The sequence below is a fragment of the Crocuta crocuta genome, unplaced genomic scaffold, assembly GCF_008692635.1.
Source record: "Crocuta crocuta isolate KB4526 unplaced genomic scaffold, BGI_CrCroc_1.0 scaffold209, whole genome shotgun sequence".
In the NCBI taxonomy this organism is placed as follows: domain Eukaryota; kingdom Metazoa; phylum Chordata; class Mammalia; order Carnivora; family Hyaenidae; genus Crocuta; species Crocuta crocuta.
The window spans coordinates 1,910,829-1,928,274 of record NW_027551566.1 but is presented as its reverse complement, the minus strand read 5'-3'; the positions used below and the strand labels follow the sequence as shown (position 1 = coordinate 1,928,274).

Sequence of the window (17,446 nt, the reverse complement as noted above, 5' to 3'; positions counted from 1 at the left end):
GCTATCCAGTCCCTCTCCTTTATGTTACAGACAAGAAAGCCCAGGTAAAGAAAGGGAGAGTACCCAACTCAAGGCCACACAGCTTGTTAGTGTCAAGGCCTAATCTAAAGCAACCTTCTTCCTATTTCTTTTATCCAGAGAGATTTAAGTGAGGAAGGAAAATGTTAAACATAAAAATAACAAATAACCCCATGGGAAATAAGATGAGAATTTAAAACGCTTTAATCCAACACTAAATATAAACAGTTGCAAGTAACTATGGGGGGGTAGGAGGGAGAATACAAAGGATTATATGAAATGGTTGCTGGCCTCAAGAACATTACAGTCACATTAGGAAGCTATGATACAGCCAACTTCAGAAAAACATAAGAATACCTAACCATAATGAAATGGTAACTAGCAGGAGCATATTTATACAAGTTCACAGAAAAAAAGGTGCATCTCTAGCTGGAGTTGCCAGAAGAAATCAGTGGGTCTGAACAGAGCCTGAAAGTATGGGCCAGATGACGAGGCGAGCAAAGGGCAGTCCCTGAAAGCAGAATTACATAAAGCAGGAGGCCAGAAGTAAAATTATGCAAAAAGAGGTAAAGGGGCAGTAAGCAAAGCAGTATGTGTGTGAGAGAGCACCTCCAACAAACAACACCCCCAATGACGGGTGAAAGAAAGCCACACAGGGAACACGGAGGGGCTTGGACTATTGGCCCATCTCACACCACACTTTACAGGTTATAAGGAAACCGTTCAGGTCTCTAGGAAGGAAAAAACAGGACTCATTTAATCTGGTGGGGTAATTTGGATAAATCTAAAAATAAGGAATCTAAAAGTCAAATGTCCTGTACATCTGTGATAGCTAACTCTGTGATATTTGAAAATAGAAAAATGAGTAGCATTCCTAGGCCAGCTTTGAAATTAAACCCCTTCTGTCAATGTATATTTTAACTGGAGTGGGGATATGGGGGTGAGGAAATAACTTGCTATCAAATTCTAGAATTTTCTTAACCATATAACACCAAACTACTACATTTCTATACTAATGGCATATAATATGGCAGACAACTCGAAACATCTTTGTATTAACTCTATGTTCATATTTTCTGTATTCTTGATGCTCTGACATTTAGGACCTGCCCAAATGCCTTTGACAGGCAAACCAACCAATCCCAAATCCACTCCCACAACTACCTCCTCTTATGGGCCCTCACACTTGGGACACTATCCTCCTCTTCAAGTCACCTGGGGATTAGGTACTAGACAACTAGGGACCACCTCTACAGCCCAGAGCCTGTCAAAATTATCCAAACTATCCAATCCTAAACATGCTTAGCTTGCTTACCTTGCCTTGCCCATTCCTTCCCTCAAAAATCACAATAAAGGCTCCCCTCCTCCGTTCCCCTCTCTCTGCCTGCTCTATGTTCTCTGGGGCTTCTCTTCCTAGTCCTCTGGCATGCCATGACTTCTGTTTCTGTTGTAGTCCTGTGAGTACAATGAAAATGTCTTCCTTCCTGGCAGTCATTTTCATGTCTGTGTGTCTGTCTGACATACCTGATTAAAACAAATCCCATGTACCATTAAAACAGCCTCTCAACTACTGAATCCAAAAGATTCTCAAAGTCAAGTGAATTATTTGGCCTTGAAGCCCATTTATCATGTGCCTTACATTTCTATACCAGCCCTCCTTTTCCCCTATGCAGGTAGCTACCTCAAGGGCTACCACCAAAGTATCACTTCTACAAGGGGCCATTCAGAATTTTCTGTGACTCAGAAGGTCATTACTGGAGCTCCGACATAAATCCATTGTTACCAGGGAACGCTGTAGTCAAATGTACTCTTTGAAGTGTACATATGCCCAATGTAATGAAATGTAATATATGCTCAGTGAGGACAGGGGGTTCTGTTTGACTTACCCACTGCCATATCTGCAGCACCTAGAAACGTGCCTGACACAAAGGTGGTATCCAATAAATGTGTGTAATAAATGAATGAACTATACAAGAACAGATACCTACTGGTATACATGGCCTGTGGGTACAGCTTCAGAAGCAGGAGAATATTGAGACTCCTACATGGAAGGTGACATGGCTCTGTGTTAAGAAAATGGGTTCTACAGTAGGCCAGTGGTTAAATCTCTACCTACCATTTGATAGATGTGCAATCTTGGCCAGGTCACCTAACACAACAAAGCCCCCATTCTTCCATTGAAAAACTGGGAAGACAGAACCCACTTCAAAAGGAAAGGATGACACAGAAAGGCCATGTAAAACACTTATATTCTGGTCAAGATGGCAATGTAAATTCATTTCATGGGGTCCCACACTATCAGCTCCCCACTCTCATTTGAAACACATGACAATGATCAATGAAATATATTTTTAAAAGAAGAGTAAAATTAACAAGTGAATTTCAGATAAAAAAAAAAAGAAAGTGTGACAGACATCTCCATGAACCAGCAACCACAGGAACTCTAAGCAATGCACAGATTTGCAGCCACAGGCAAAGAAAGGTGTCTGGAGGTCAACTTCAAAGACTACAAGTCCTTCCACTGGAGATAAAGGCAGATGGAAAGGTGTGCTTGCTGCCTGAAACCATGACTTCAACTGAGCTGGCAGCCTTGACTGGACACCACTTGCTTCATCAGAGCACTGTAATGTCTCCAGTATCTCATTACATGCAAACACTACTGCTTCCTTTCACAAAGGTTCCCTTCTAGGTTGCCCCGGACTTACAGAGCCAGTCAGCAGATCTCCTTACATACTCTCCTTCCGAGCCTTCTGAACTCTCTCTCTCACCTCTGTGCTTTCTTCCAATCCACTTCCTATTTACAGACTGTCTTTACATGATATCCCTTCTGTGATTTAACATGTCTTAATAAAGACACCTCTTGTAAAGGAAGCCTTCCCCAATTATTTACACCTTGATAAGTATTTACCACCAAATCCTCGTAAACCATCTCTTTATATGGCACTAACTTGTAGAAAGTAGCAATGAAGTTACTTAATTCTCAGAATGAACCAAACAAATTACAACCTACCTTCTATAGCTAGAGACAGAAAGAGAACATAAGCATAAACAAAAGTAATGCCAGTTCATTATTCATTCATATTTACTATGCAAAATGAAAGTTTTATGAAGCTTTGAATAATATATATTTGTTCTATTATATAGGCAACTAATCCTCTGTAGACGGTAATGTATCTGTAATAACACACTCCCTAATCTAGAATTTCTGGACATGAGAAGGTATTAAAACCTCCTCTGTGGGAGGTATACGACTACAGTCCCTAATAGGCTTTCTCACTGCAGGACAACTAGATTTGCAATCAGTGGCAGCAAATGTAATTCTCAAAACACATCTGGGCTTTAGAAAATACTGAGAACCTAACAAAAGACTTAAAAAATGGTAGGAAAGGAGGTAGCAAGAAGGAAGGTGAGAGAAGAAAAGTCAACCAAAAACCTAATCTGTAAGCAACAAGCTCAAGAGAAACAATTCAGGCTGCCTGAGAACTAAGGCCAATTCTACTGCAAGATCTCTAGATCTAGTCTGTGCCTTATAGAGTCCAGTTCCCACCACACCGTAAGTTTCAGGAATGAACCTGAGATTCCATTTATAAACCAGGATCCTCAAATGGAGCCAAAGTGGTCCCAAGAACACTTCCAGCCTCCTGGCAAAAGAAAAATAAACCTTCCAGAAAAATACAGGATTGAAACAGATTAAATCTATGTTCAATTAAATCTATGTTTAATTAAATCTGATTTCAAAATCCAGTCAAAAAAGCATGTAAGTAAAGAAGCCATGTTGAGACAGCAGATTTAGACAACTGAAGGCTAAATATTGGAATGATCAGATATAGAATACAAAATGTTACGTTGTTAAATGTTCAAGAAAACAAGAGGTCTAACACCAAACAAGGATTGAGAGCCTATCAAAAGCAACCAGCCACCCATGAACACCAAACTTAAGGAAGTTAAAACATGAAAAAACAATAATTGCAATCTAAACACAGTAGAATGCTTCAGCAGCAGATGAGACCCGGACAAGGAGTTCATGCAACCAGAAGGCAGAACTGAAGACATCCCCTGAGTGCAGCACAAGGAGGCTGGGGAAGAGGGTGAAAGCATGCTGGAGAGACATGGAGGACAGAGCAAGAGTTTTAAACAAGAATCCTGAGAAATACCCCAGAAGGACAGAAAAGAGTCAACATTTGAGAAGATAGCAGCTGTTTTACAGAAATCTTACATGATCTGAATCCAGAAATATAGGAAGCACATAGATACCAAGCAAGACAAGAAATCTTCAAGTAGACATTCTATGGTGAAGCTGCAGGACACCAAAGACTAAGAAAAAGATTTTAAGAGAAGCCAGAGAGAAAAGGCATTTAAAGGAACAAGTAGACAGGGAACAGAGTTTAAAGCTGCTGCAATGGTAACCAGAAGCTAGCAAAATATTTGTAAAGAGGACACAAGTACTTTTACTTGTTGCTACTGCTAATACTGTTGTCTAATATACATAACAATTGAAGACAATAAAGATCAATGCGGAGTAGATAAAACTGAAAGAAATATGGAATTATGACCCTTAAAAGAAGGGTCACACCAATAAATTTTAAAACTCTGTTGATCAGAAATTCTTATAATTCCTCAAATTCTTTTTCTTAAATTATGTATTTATTTTGAGAGAAACAGAATGAGAGCAAGCAGGGCAGGGGCAGAGAGAGAGGGAGAAACAATCCCAAGCAGGCTCAGGACGCCAGCGCAGAGCCTGATGCGGGGTTCAAACCCATGAACCATGAGATCATGACTTAGGCCAATGTCAGAAGCTTAACAGACTGAACCACCCAGGTGCCCCTAGAACTACTCAAATTCTTAAAATACAGTTTGCCAAACCTGAATCAAAAAAAAAAAAAATAGAAAACCTGAAAAATCCTAAAATGATTAAAGAAACTGAACGGAGTGTTAAAAATCTTCCCACTAAAACCAAAACAAAACAGCACCAGTTTCAGATGGTTGTTACAGGAAATATTAAAAAACATTCCAGGAACAGATCATTCCAATCTTATACAAACTATTTTATATAATAGAAAAAGAATGTTTAACACCAGGTTCTACAACCTTTATAATAGGATCATTCAGAAACAATGTGAGGAAAAGAAATTTAGGCCAACCTGAGGTTTGAACATAGATCCAAAAATGGAAACAAAGTATTAGCATCTCCCAAATTCAGAACTGCAATTCACCACATAAATATTCATGAAGGATCATCACATGGTTATCTCAGTTAATGCAGAAAAAAAATTTTTGGAAACTTCAAAACCCATCTATGACTTCTTATAAAACTTACCAAACTAAAAATAGAAGTGAACTTCATCTGATAAAGACTATCTACCAAAACTTTATAGAAAACATTATCCTGAATAATAAACATTAACAAAACTTGCTTTGAATCAGAAGCAGGATGGCCATCTTTATCATGTCTATATACCAACAAACTGGAGGGCTGGTCTGGTACAGTAAGACAAGAAAACAGACTAACTGGCAAGCTTGTCATTATTCACAACCAGTGTTTCTTGTTCACCAAGAAAACAACAAAAATTAAATCTATAAACAAAATGTTGGCATTAAATAAATCATACATATCCACTTAATCCAGCAGTGGGAATGGGATGGACTTGAGCTAAATTCAAAACATGGATAAATCTCAGAAATAATGTTGAGTGTAAAAGGCAAGCCACAGATGATTATATACCATGTGAGACCATTTTTATTACAATCAAAACCAAACAAAACTGCACAATGCATTGTTTAGGGATACAAATACTTGTGGTAAAACCGTTTTTAAAAAAGAAAGGGAAAAGCATAATCCAAGGGAGTGACTGCCTCCAGAGGAGAAAAAGAACAGGATCAAGGAGAAGCACCTAAATACTTTCCACTACTTAAAATGCGGGAGGGGGAGGGGGGGATCAAGAGAATAAGCTTTATGGCCATGCTTCAAAACTTGTATTTATGTTATAGATCCTTTAGTAAATATATCAAGTGCTACATATATAAGATAATTTATATTAATGAAACAGTTCAAACAAATGATGATCATTAAATACATATTTAAGTGACAGACTTAAAGATCCTGTTAAAAACAACTCCTCTGCACAGGTTTCATTCACAAGAATGAAATACAGCAACCACCATAAAATAATAGAGTTATTACTCTGGAGAAGGAGTATAGCCCTTAAAGGAAAGAAAGAGGAACCACAGTTACTGAGTACCAACCATGAGTCAAGTACTGGGCCAGAGAGGTTTCCAGATCTATTTTATTTCATAAATCCACAAATCCAAAAAGTCCATGGAGAGCCTTCTCCCCTGGCCTCCCCCTCCAGCCAGCTCTGCAACAAATATGTCCTTTAGAGTCATAAAGTTGACCTCACACCAACCTAAGCACGTCTCTTCAAATCGTGAATAATTTTTAGATAACCAACAATTAACTTTCAGAACGTACAATTTGATTCTAGTATAGTTGCGAAGGTATCAGTAATCTGGCCACTTGTCTAATACATGTGGACAAGAAAGACTTTAAGCTTAATAGGTCAAGAACCACACCCAAATATTGTTTCAACCTTTAAAAGAATATATGATCTGAGGTGCCTGGGTGGCTCACTCAGATAAATGACCAACTCTTGATTTCAGCTCAGGTCATCGTTCGTGAGATCAAGCCCCACATCCAGCTCTGTTCTGACAGCATTGAATCTGCTTGGGATTCTCTCTCTCTCCTTCTCTCTGCCCCTCCCCAGCTGGTATGTGCTCAATCTCTCCCAAAAATAAATAAAGTTAAAAAAAAAAAAGAATAAACAATCAACACACATGAACACACACATACATACAAAGATTGAAATCTCACTAGTGGTCAGAAAAATATATTAAAAAGAATAAGTTTTCACACAACAGTTTGCATATATTAAAAAAAAAAAGTCACCAGTGTTGGTTGGGGAAACACACACACAATTTCCATATAAGTTTACATATAACTTTATATGACCTTTTTGAAGAGCAATTTGACAATACCAGTATTTGAAATGTGTATATATTCCACATCTAGGTAACCATATAGCAAAAATTCTTCCACTTTTCCAAAAAAAAAAAAAATCGCAAGAACATTCTTGGCAGCATTGTTTGTAAAAGAGGAAGGAAAGAAATACATACCTATCATTTTTTATGTCTTCAAATGAAATTAAGGCCTAAAAATCATATTTTCAGCAAAAATCTTAAAAGCTAAATGAATTAACAAAAACTTACTTCAAAAAGAAAGAGGATGGAGTCCAGCTCCTCCCTTTGTGACTTATTATTCCCTGGAATACATAAAAAACAGTAGTTATCATGACAATGTATAAATTTTAGGATATTAAGAATTATGTTATATCAAAAACATTTAAACTTCAAGATACATTCATTTATTCAAAAACTACGAGGAGGTAGTGTGGAACCCACATCAGGGATATAGACGGACCCCAAGCCAGACCACCCGAGCCCACATCTAGCAGAGGTTCTCCTCACTAACTCTTTAAACACGGCTTCCACATTTTCCAGGTCACTATCAACCCATGGAAGGCAATTTACTCATTTCTCAATTAGTTACTTCTGAGCTCAAGTTATGATGGAATGTACAGCAAAAGCAAAGAAAGAATTTTCACTTTTTTGATATGAAAGGGCATACAGCAGTCTTAACTATAAAAAGTCATGCAACTCTTTAGGCAATTGCACACAGTCCTTTTGATAATAACAATAATAAAAACTAAAAACCTATAGCAGCAATTTTCACTTACTGTCCAGTTTCTAAGCAGCAAGCCCTGTGCTAAGTGCTTGGCATTCAGCAACTAGCTTAGGAAACTTTTTCTGTAAAGGGCTGATAGTAAATATTTTAGGCTTTACAACCTCTCTTGCAACCATTTAACTCTGCCATGATGGGGTAAAAACAGCCATGGATAACACATGAATGAAATGGGTATGGCTGTGTCCAAAAAATTATTTATAAAAACAGGCACTAAGCTGTATGTTGTGGACCCCTGATGTAACTGAGTCCCCACAGCTCTATGAGGTAAGATAGCATTCATTCATTGAACAAATACTGAAGAATGGCTCTGTGTCATTCTAAGGATTCTTTCAGTACCTGAGGATGCAGGAGTGAACAGAACACAACAATCCTTGCCCTGAGGAGTTTATATTCTGACAGGAGGAAGCATCCAATAAATGAGAAAAATAAGAGGGAAGGTAGATGGGAAAGCCAAAAGGCATGGTATGCAATTTTGACTAGGAAAGTCAAAGAACACAGGGCTGATGAGATGACATCTGAGCAAAGATCTGAAAGAAGAAAGGGAAGAAGCCACATAGAAATTTGGGAGAAATGTGTTCTAGGCAGAGGAATTGGACAGTGTAAAGTCCATATGGCTGAGCAAGTTTGGCATGGTCAGGAAACAGTAAGAAAGCTTTTGTGTCTGGAATGAAGGAGGAGAACTGCATCAGATGAGGTTAGAAAGCAGTAGGATAAAGGCAGGCAGGTAGGGTGTGAGACTACTATAATTACTTCCAGAACTGGGAAGCCATTTGAGGGTTCGGAGTGCTAAGACATGATCTGAAACATTTTTAAAGCATCACTCCAACTGCTCTTCTGAAGAGACTCTGGAAGGGGTGCAGGGTGCAACAGTGGAAAGGGAAAGACCATTTTTCTGGGGCATGCAATAATCCAGGTGAACATAATGGGAGCACTAGCATTACCAGCACAGGTAGTGAGAAGAGGCCAATGATTCTGGATATATTTTGAAGGTAGAGCCAATAAGGTTGGTTATCACAAGATAATTTCATTATTTCTAGCAAACATCTTCCTTTATTCTGCTGTTTTGGTATACTTTCTTACTGGTACTCCAATCAAAACACAGATTGTATTAAAAGCAAGAAATTGCAAAATCTCACCCTATTTTTATTGGTTCTTCACTATGATTCTTTATTGTAGACTGCAAGAATGAAGACAGTTTTTCCTCTCCTATCAAGAGATGTCTGTTTCTCTATATGTTGCATCTGAGATGCCCTGTAGCTTGCTCTGGCCAATGTGACATTAGCAACTGGGAGGCAAGCACAACCTTAAAAAGCCTAATGTACTTGCTGAGCTTGGAACCCTAAGGCCAGCATGTAAAGGAGCTCAAGATAGCCTGCTAGCACGGAGGAGAACTAAGATGCCCTGGTCAATAGCTTGCCAACTACAAGACATGTAAATGAGCCCATCCACTACCAGCTGATGCGAGAAGCATGTGCCAGCCTAAACTTGAGGAACTGTTCAACAAACCCAGAAAATTATAAGCTAAATGACTGGTTCTTTTATTTATTTATTTTTTCATGACTGGTTCTTTTAAAGCACTAGTTTTGGGATAGTTTATAATGTAATTTGTTATGCAGCACAAACTAATTGATACAGCCTTGAGCAATGAGATTTTTCTAAAAGGACAAAGAAAGCAATAGGGAGGGAAAGGAGGGACAGAGTAGCCTTTAAAATGGGGCTTGGCAGCCTGGGTAGCTCAGTCGGTTAAGCGTCCGACTTCAGCTCAAGTCATGATCTCCCAGTTCGTGAGTTCAAGTCCTACATGGGGCTCTATGCTAACAGCTCAGAGCCTGGAGCCTACTTCAGATTCTGTTGTCTCCCTCTCTCTCTGCCCTTCCCCCACTTGTGCTCTGTCTGTCTGTCTCTCTCTCTCAAAAATACGTAAACATTAAAAAAATAAATAAAATGGGGCTTTTTGTTTGTAGGGCTTTCTTTAAGGTAAGAGATTTTAATATATTTCTTTTGGTATTTTGATTACCCATAATATCACACTTTTCTCCGCCACACACCTGTGGGAAAAAGTGGAGCAAAACTGGAAAACAAATTAAAAATCAAATTGTTTCATATCTGAGATATCTAACAATTTGGAAAAAAAATAAGCTCGAGATTTAAATGAATTTGTTAATCACAGGGGGAAAACCTGAGCAATTCATTAAAAAACAAAAAACAAAATCACCTGTTGGCATCCTTGGACACATGTCCATATTTGATTTGTTGACTTTCAAGAGCCTAGTCTCTATGTCAGAGACCACCACAGTGTGTTGTCCCACAGTCCTTCCCCTCCGTGCCTAACATCTGCCTCAGGTTTTACAGAAGCAGTCAGGGCATCTATACATGCCTCTCTGCATCCTCTTCTGTATACCTGATTCTGTCTCAACCCACATCCCCCAACACCTGCATCATCTGTTATCTCCCTTTCATCAGTCTGCAAACAGGCAAGGGCATCCTTCAAAACCCTTGCATGACCAAGCTACTCCTTGAGATACAATCCTCTTCATCATCAAATGAATGTCTTTTGACATTGAAGGCGATGTCTTCATCATCAAACCTTCTAAAAGGGTATTCTTGTGTGTAGCCTTCACTGACTCCATTTCTCCCCATTTGGTTTCTGATCCCACTACTCAGCTAGACCATTCTTTCAGCACTCAGGAACAACTTCCTCGATGCGCTGCCACGTCCTAGTCCTACGGCTCTACTTTTTGCATCGTCAGACATTGATCACACTTCATTCCCTGAAATTCTCTTTCTCTGGATTTCTATGACAAAACACTTTCCTGGCACCCAACTGCCTTCCCAGCCCCAAGCACTACTTCTTTATCTTTCCTTTTTATCTGTCCAATAAAAGAAGGACTTATCCAAAATCCCTGTCACTTTCTCTGCAAAGAATTTCTCCCTTGGCAACAGCACAATTGCCCCTCTCTTCTCCTAAGCTCCAGTCCCTATATTTTTACTATCCAGCCAGAACCAACACCTGAGTGTCCCAAAGGCATCTCAACTAAGACTGCCCAAAGCTACATTCATCCTCCTCCCTCCCAAACCTGGCTCCGCTCCAGGGTTCCCACTGTTGTCATGGCAGCTTATGAACCAGACTCAACATTCTGAAAGCATACACACCCCTATGCCTACTGCAGTATTCCTTACAATAGCTAAGGAACGGAAGCAACCCAAGTGTCCATAGGAAGAGGATGCAGTGGTGTGTGTATGTGTGTATATGTATATATATGCAAGGGTATATTACTCAGCTATAATAAAGGATGACACCTTGACATTTTGCAACAACATGGATGTACCTAGAGGATATAATGCTTAGTGAAGTAAGTCAGAGAAAAGCAAATACCATATGGTTTCACTCATATGTAGAATCTAAAAAAAAGCAAAACAAATGAGTAAACAAACAAAAGGCAATATCAAACTATAAATCCAGAGAATAAACTGATGGTTGCAAGAGGGGAGGGGGTATTGGGAGGAATGTGCAAAATTGGTGAAGGGAAGCGGGAGGTACAGGCTTCCGGGTGTGGAATGAGCAAGTCATAGGGATGAAAGGCACAGCATAATGAATATAGATAGTCACTGGTTCTGTAATAGTGCTGCATGATGACAGGTAGTAGCTACACTTGTGGTGAACCTAGCACAATGTGTACACCTGAAACTAATGTAATGTTATGTGTCAACTATATTCAAATAAAAAGCTTGTTTAATAAATAAATAAAACTGAGGCAGAAATAAGGGTGCTAACATGTAAGGATTTCCAAAACAGACTGCAGGAAAATAAACAAGGTGATGATGGCAGCCAACATTTACTGAGCACATACTATGTGCCACACTCTGTCTTGAAATCCCAGATACATTTTAACCTGTCCAATGCTGATAGCTGAGTCAGAGGGAGGTTGCCCAAGGAGAAACAGCCAGAAGGGTAGGGCCAGGATCCAAACCCAGGGTAGATCCCCAGGCTACACTATCCTGCCACCTAAATACAGAACGGACTGTGCAGGACTGTGCAGTGGACGTTATTGACTTGGTTTTTCAAAGAATATCTTATGTAAGTAGATATGGGCATAACCATAAACAAATATAAACATAACCCATTAATACCATATAGAGAAAGAAATACATGAAACTTTTAATAGTGGTTGCGTGGAGAGCAGGACTGGGGGTCTAGGCAAAACGTATGGTTCAAATTTCATTACAAACCCCTTAATGGAGTCTGAATTTTTTTACAGTGTGTCCATACTACTTTTATTTTTTCTTTTTAAGTAAATTATTCCTGTGGAACTCATGCCTTCTGTGGGTTTCTTCTTCCATTTTCCCTTCAGTCATTTGTTGTTCAAGTAACAGCTACATAAGAGAAAGCTTAAGGGAAACAAAGATGCTAACCACTGCAATCTCCCACCAACTTGTAACTCACGACACATACAACCTTTTACACTTTCTGGACATTAAAAAAAACTTATAGAAAACAATTGTTTTCCCAAGGGATACTGAAGTGTTAATGCATAGGGGCATATGTACCCCAATGTTCATAGCAGCACTTTTAACAATAGCCAAATTATGGAAAGAGCCTAAATGTCCACCAACTGACAAATGGATCAAGAAGATGTGGTTTATCTATACAATGAAATACTACATGGCAATGAGGAAGAATGAAATCTGGACATTTGTAGCAACATGGATGGACCTTGAGGGTGTTATGCTGAGCGAAATAAGTCAGGCAGAGCAAGACAGATACCATATGTTTTCACTTATAGGTGGATTAGAAGAAACTTAATGGAGGACTATGGGGGAGGGGATGGGGAGAAAACAGCTGGGGAGAGGGAGGGAGGCAAACAATGAGAGACTCTTGAACACTGAGAACAAACTGAGGACTAATGGGGGTAGGGAAGAAGGGAAGGGGGGTGATGGGCATGGAGGAGGGCATTTGTTGGGATGAGCACTGGGTGTTATATGGAAACCAACTTTACAATAAACTATAAAAGAAAAAAAGCAATTGTTTTGTAGAAATCCTTACCTTTTAATTTCAAACTATTTTCCAGTGTTATAAAATTTTCATAGAAGATGAAATATATCTGAGAATAGTTGGTCTCAAAAAACTGCTTAAGATCACTTGCGTCCACATTATCTGAAAAGAAAAAGTTTCCATTATGACAATAACCTTACACAACTATCAGATCTCACAAACAACCTTTTCAGAAGTGAAGGAAAGTAAAAACTAGCTGTATCCCCCTATGAGACAAAACAGAACAAAGAAAATAGTATCCCTAACCATTTGTTCTCTACTAAGAGACCTTAATAGGTCTGGGGCCCCTCCCACAAACACACACCCTACAGGAGACTGATTCAAGGGCATCAGGAGCCACGGGGGCACAGCATTCACAGATCAGCTAGAAGGCCAGTGGTGAGTGCAGGTCTGGGAAGGAACAAGATTCCTTCCTGTTGAGGGTAAGGAATAGAAATTCATATAAAGGATGTGGCTTTTGACATAGGCCATAAAGAGGGATGAGATTGTACATGTGAAAAACAATTTTGCTGCTGGAGTCCAACATGGGCCAGTCTCCTCCCTCCCCACTGACCTGAGACCAGCTCAAGAGAACTAGCAGGTGTTCCCCAGCACACTTCCAACTGGGCCACTGGTTATAGCCTTCTCTCGAGCTCCCAGGTGACCTGTTCTACTCCTGCTTGGACACGACGGGGGGCGGGGTGGGGGGGCCTCCATGTGTTCCCATTGTTGCCCTGAGCAGTGTTTCTCCCTGTTGTACCAATTCTGCTAACCCAGGGACTGCAGCTAGTCAGGGAGGTTGTGCAGGGAGCTTAGCCCAGTGACACGACAGCAGCAATAGAGCCACTTCTTCCAGAGGCCCAACTATCCCTCACAACTCTGGTCAGAGCAGTGATCCACGGCTGACACACCCGTGTACATTCTCCTTAGCAAACAAGGTGCTTGTGCCATTTACAACAGGATCCTGAACAAGGTGTTAGCTCTTGGGAAGAATATACCAGTAAACCTTGGGAAAATTAAAAATAGCTTCTTTAAATTCTGCAAGGATTATCCAAGATTGCTATTCAATCTATGACAAAGTGGATTCAGTTTCTTCTGGGGTCCTACTACTGTGAATATATGTGAACACCTCCATTATGATGTTTAAGTTCCATAAACTTAGCACTAATGCTGGTGAATCTAAGGAGTTGTTGTCCTCAGATAACTACATCATTCTGATAATGGTGTTTGTGAAGTCGTATGAGATGTCAATTTCACACTCTATTTTCTACCCCCAAATAATAGCACAGAGCGGTGGAAGTTCCTGGCAACTAACAAATTTACCTATGTGAAAGCAGTAGCAATGACACTAGTATGAGCATTCTTATATGCTACATAATCTTGCCAAGGAATCCTTGAGTACCTTCCACAGAATGTGCAGTTCCCAGAAAGGATTCTGTCCATTTTCACTCCAATACAAACTGCTGGCCCACCCACCACTAACTGTTCCCTCTGAAGCACACTTCACCCGCCAGCTCCTCTAGCACTCACTGGTAGCTGAACATCCCCAGCCCACCTGGAGACTAGGTCAGTACCTCTGCTATTGTCTCACAGTCTGGTTCTCAAGTCATAAAACATATGATACTCCACTTAATTACTGATGGAATCCCTCCTGATGGAATTCTTGACTTAATTTTGAAGGAATGATCGATCCAGCTTCACTGTTACAGATACTACAAAATCTACAGACCACTCAGTCCATCCCATGTATCATTAGGTCCCCTACATCTAGCACCAAATTTATTTATTTCAAGAAATCCAAACATTTTCTTGAATGAGTTAAATAAAATAGACTGTAACATACAATGATAGGATAATGACCATAACATGTAAACCATTATGTCATATGCCTATAGGAAAGGAATGGCCTAACCCACTTTTAAATCCCTGGTACTATCAAGAGAGAGATTTCACTCCTCTGCTGAGGACCCTGCAAGCTCTGCCTCAAAGCCTGCTGGATTTCTCTACATGAGGGTTTATAAGGCTCCTCAAATCAAACATGTCCAAAGGAAAGTATTGTTCTCCCCTCAAATTCTGTTCTTCCCTCAGGCCCTACCACCCACCCATCTGCCTGTCATCCCAGGTCCTTCTCACTCTTCACAGCCCGTCTCCAGTGTGTCAGACTCTGATATGCACCAGCCCTGGGCACTTGTCACTCTCCACAGCCCTGCTTGGCTTATATCACCACAAATCCTCACCCAGGCTGCAACATGTCCTCTGTCCAGATTCCAGCTTCTACTTCTCTCCTTCACAGTCCATCCTTCACTATGCAGCCAGCAGAAAACTTAACAATGTAAATCAAACCAGGCCATTCCTTCACTCAAAGCCTCCCAATGACCTCAGTAGTACTTAATATCCAAACTCTTGACCATGGCCTATAAGGCCCTGCATCGTTTCCTCCATTCAATGCCAACTTCATTTCACACTACTCTGTCCTTCACACTCTACACTCCAGCCACAGTAACTACTTTCAATCCCTTAAACTTGTCAAACATGTTCTCCATTTGGGGAACCTCCAGTCTGCACTGCCCCCACCCCAATCTCTATATAGCTCATTCCCTCCCATCCTTCAGAACTGGGATCATATATTATTTCTTCAAAGAAACCTGAAAGTGGCCCATATATACTCTTCACAGGTCATCCTATCACCATGCCTTCTTCCTTCACAAGTCCTGCAATGGATAGATGCCTGACTGCTCACCAGTGAAGGGGCCTCAGACACAGAATGCCATTAGCAAGTGAGTTTTTTCTCTGGCATTGAGGATGTGAGTGCACTGATGCAGCAAGGTGGCACATCAAGGTACTGGGTGATCAATGACTCCATTTTTCCTGGGTCCCCCTTGGTCCATCAGAGATACTCAAATAGAGCAACCCAAATAAAGAGGCTCCTAGTCAAGGCTGAGGAACACTCATACAGACTCTGAGCCTCACATGAAGCTAGAAGTCCAGATAATAGCCACCTTCCTCCTCAGCCATTCACTGTCTTTCTTGTGGATGAGGTATGGATGGGGCAGAGCTTCAAGTACTCGAAGTACTTACCATCAAGACCATTAGATATCTTTAAGGTAACTTGATACACAGGGAAATTAAGAGCATCACATCCATAACATATTCAGCTTTATTTATATATGTGAGGAATCCTCACTGGCCTGGAAGTCCTCTTCACACGATTCTCCCCATACAGCATTTAAGATTAGTTGTAATTATCTCATTTATTCATTTACTTCTTCACTGACTGGCATGCAACTAGAATGGAAGCTGCATAAGGGCAGGAATCTCATCTGATTTGTTCACTACTCTAGTTCCACCCCCAGGAACTGAACTTGGTACCCAAAAGGTACTTGATGCATATTTGTTAAATGACTAAACAAAAAATAAACATTAAATATTTTATATCTCTAATTCAATAGCTAGAAGAATTGATTTGTCTTATTGTTAAAAAGCAAGACTCATCAGATGAGTATTTATAAAGTAAGCCTAGATCTTGAAGGAGACCACAGGCACTGGAATTTAGCATTCTGCAAAAAAGAACATAAGAAAGTAAGAAAGGGCTGGGTTTTTTTTTTAAGTTTATTTATTTATTTTGAGAGAGGGAGCCCACGCACATGAGTGGGGGAGGGACAGAGAGAAAGAATCCCAAGCAGGCTCCCCACTGTCAGCACACAGCATGACATGGGACTCAAACCCACAAACCATGAGATCATGACTTGAGCCAAAACCAATAATTGGATGCAGAACTGACTGAGCCACCCAGATGCCCCAAGGAAGGGCTGCTTTTTAATAAGACCAACTTCAAGAAGCATAGAGAGAAGGAGGAAGACTTTGTTCAGAAAAAAAAAAATGAACAATAACAACAACAAAACTATGACCAGAAACATCCTTTAGACAGACATTCTTTACCCATTCATTCAAACATTACTGAGCCAGTACCCATGCCAACTGGCCTTGAGTCAAGTGGTAGGAAATTCAAAGAGAGTAAGATGCAGGGCTCTCAAGGGTACAGAAGTAAACAAACAAGTAATGCAAAAGGCACCATGACCAAAGCTTATGAAGAACATCAAAGCAGGGAGTGGACACTAGGCCACTTTAGGAGGTTGGGAATATTAATAAAGCTATACATTTATGCTTTAAAAGGCACTTTCAAGAATTTCTTTTATTTGACCCTCACCCTGTGAGGTAGATGGGACAGGTGTGATCAAGATCAAGAAACCACAGTTTCTGAGTCTTATGTGATCTGCCCAAAGGTAAAAAGGCAATCAGGGATGTGGGCAGAACTCCTGTCCAGGTCTTCCAACTACAATCTGAACCACACAGAGGCCTCAGAGACAAGGGGGAATAAATTAAAACTAGAAATCAGGTCAGGGATGTATAAAAATAATCATCACCTTGGGGATGTGCAGGAGAGCCAGATAAAAAAGAGCAGGAAGATAAGCAGCAGATGAGAAATAATGGGAGTGGGTAGCACTGAAAATGGGAACTGCCCCTTTCCACAAGAAGGAGCCACAGCACCTGTGATGACCAGTATGGGGGGGAGGGGGCAGGAGGGATGGGTGCTGAGC

At 40.3% G+C, this 17,446-nt stretch overlaps 1 protein-coding gene across 1 annotated transcript in view; it reads right to left on the bottom strand.

Moving 5' to 3' along the window:
* RALGAPA2 (Ral GTPase activating protein catalytic subunit alpha 2) overlaps positions 1 to 17,446 on the bottom strand; it is a 340,826-nt gene that overhangs the window by 274,539 nt on the left and 48,841 nt on the right. Inside the window, exons 3-4 of the mRNA XM_077750219.1 lie at positions 12,861 to 12,971; positions 7,282 to 7,334 (exon numbers count right to left, since the gene is read on the bottom strand). Coding sequence (XP_077606345.1) covers positions 7,282 to 7,334; positions 12,861 to 12,971 — 164 coding nt within the window. The remainder of the gene's footprint in view (positions 1 to 7,281; positions 7,335 to 12,860; positions 12,972 to 17,446) is intronic.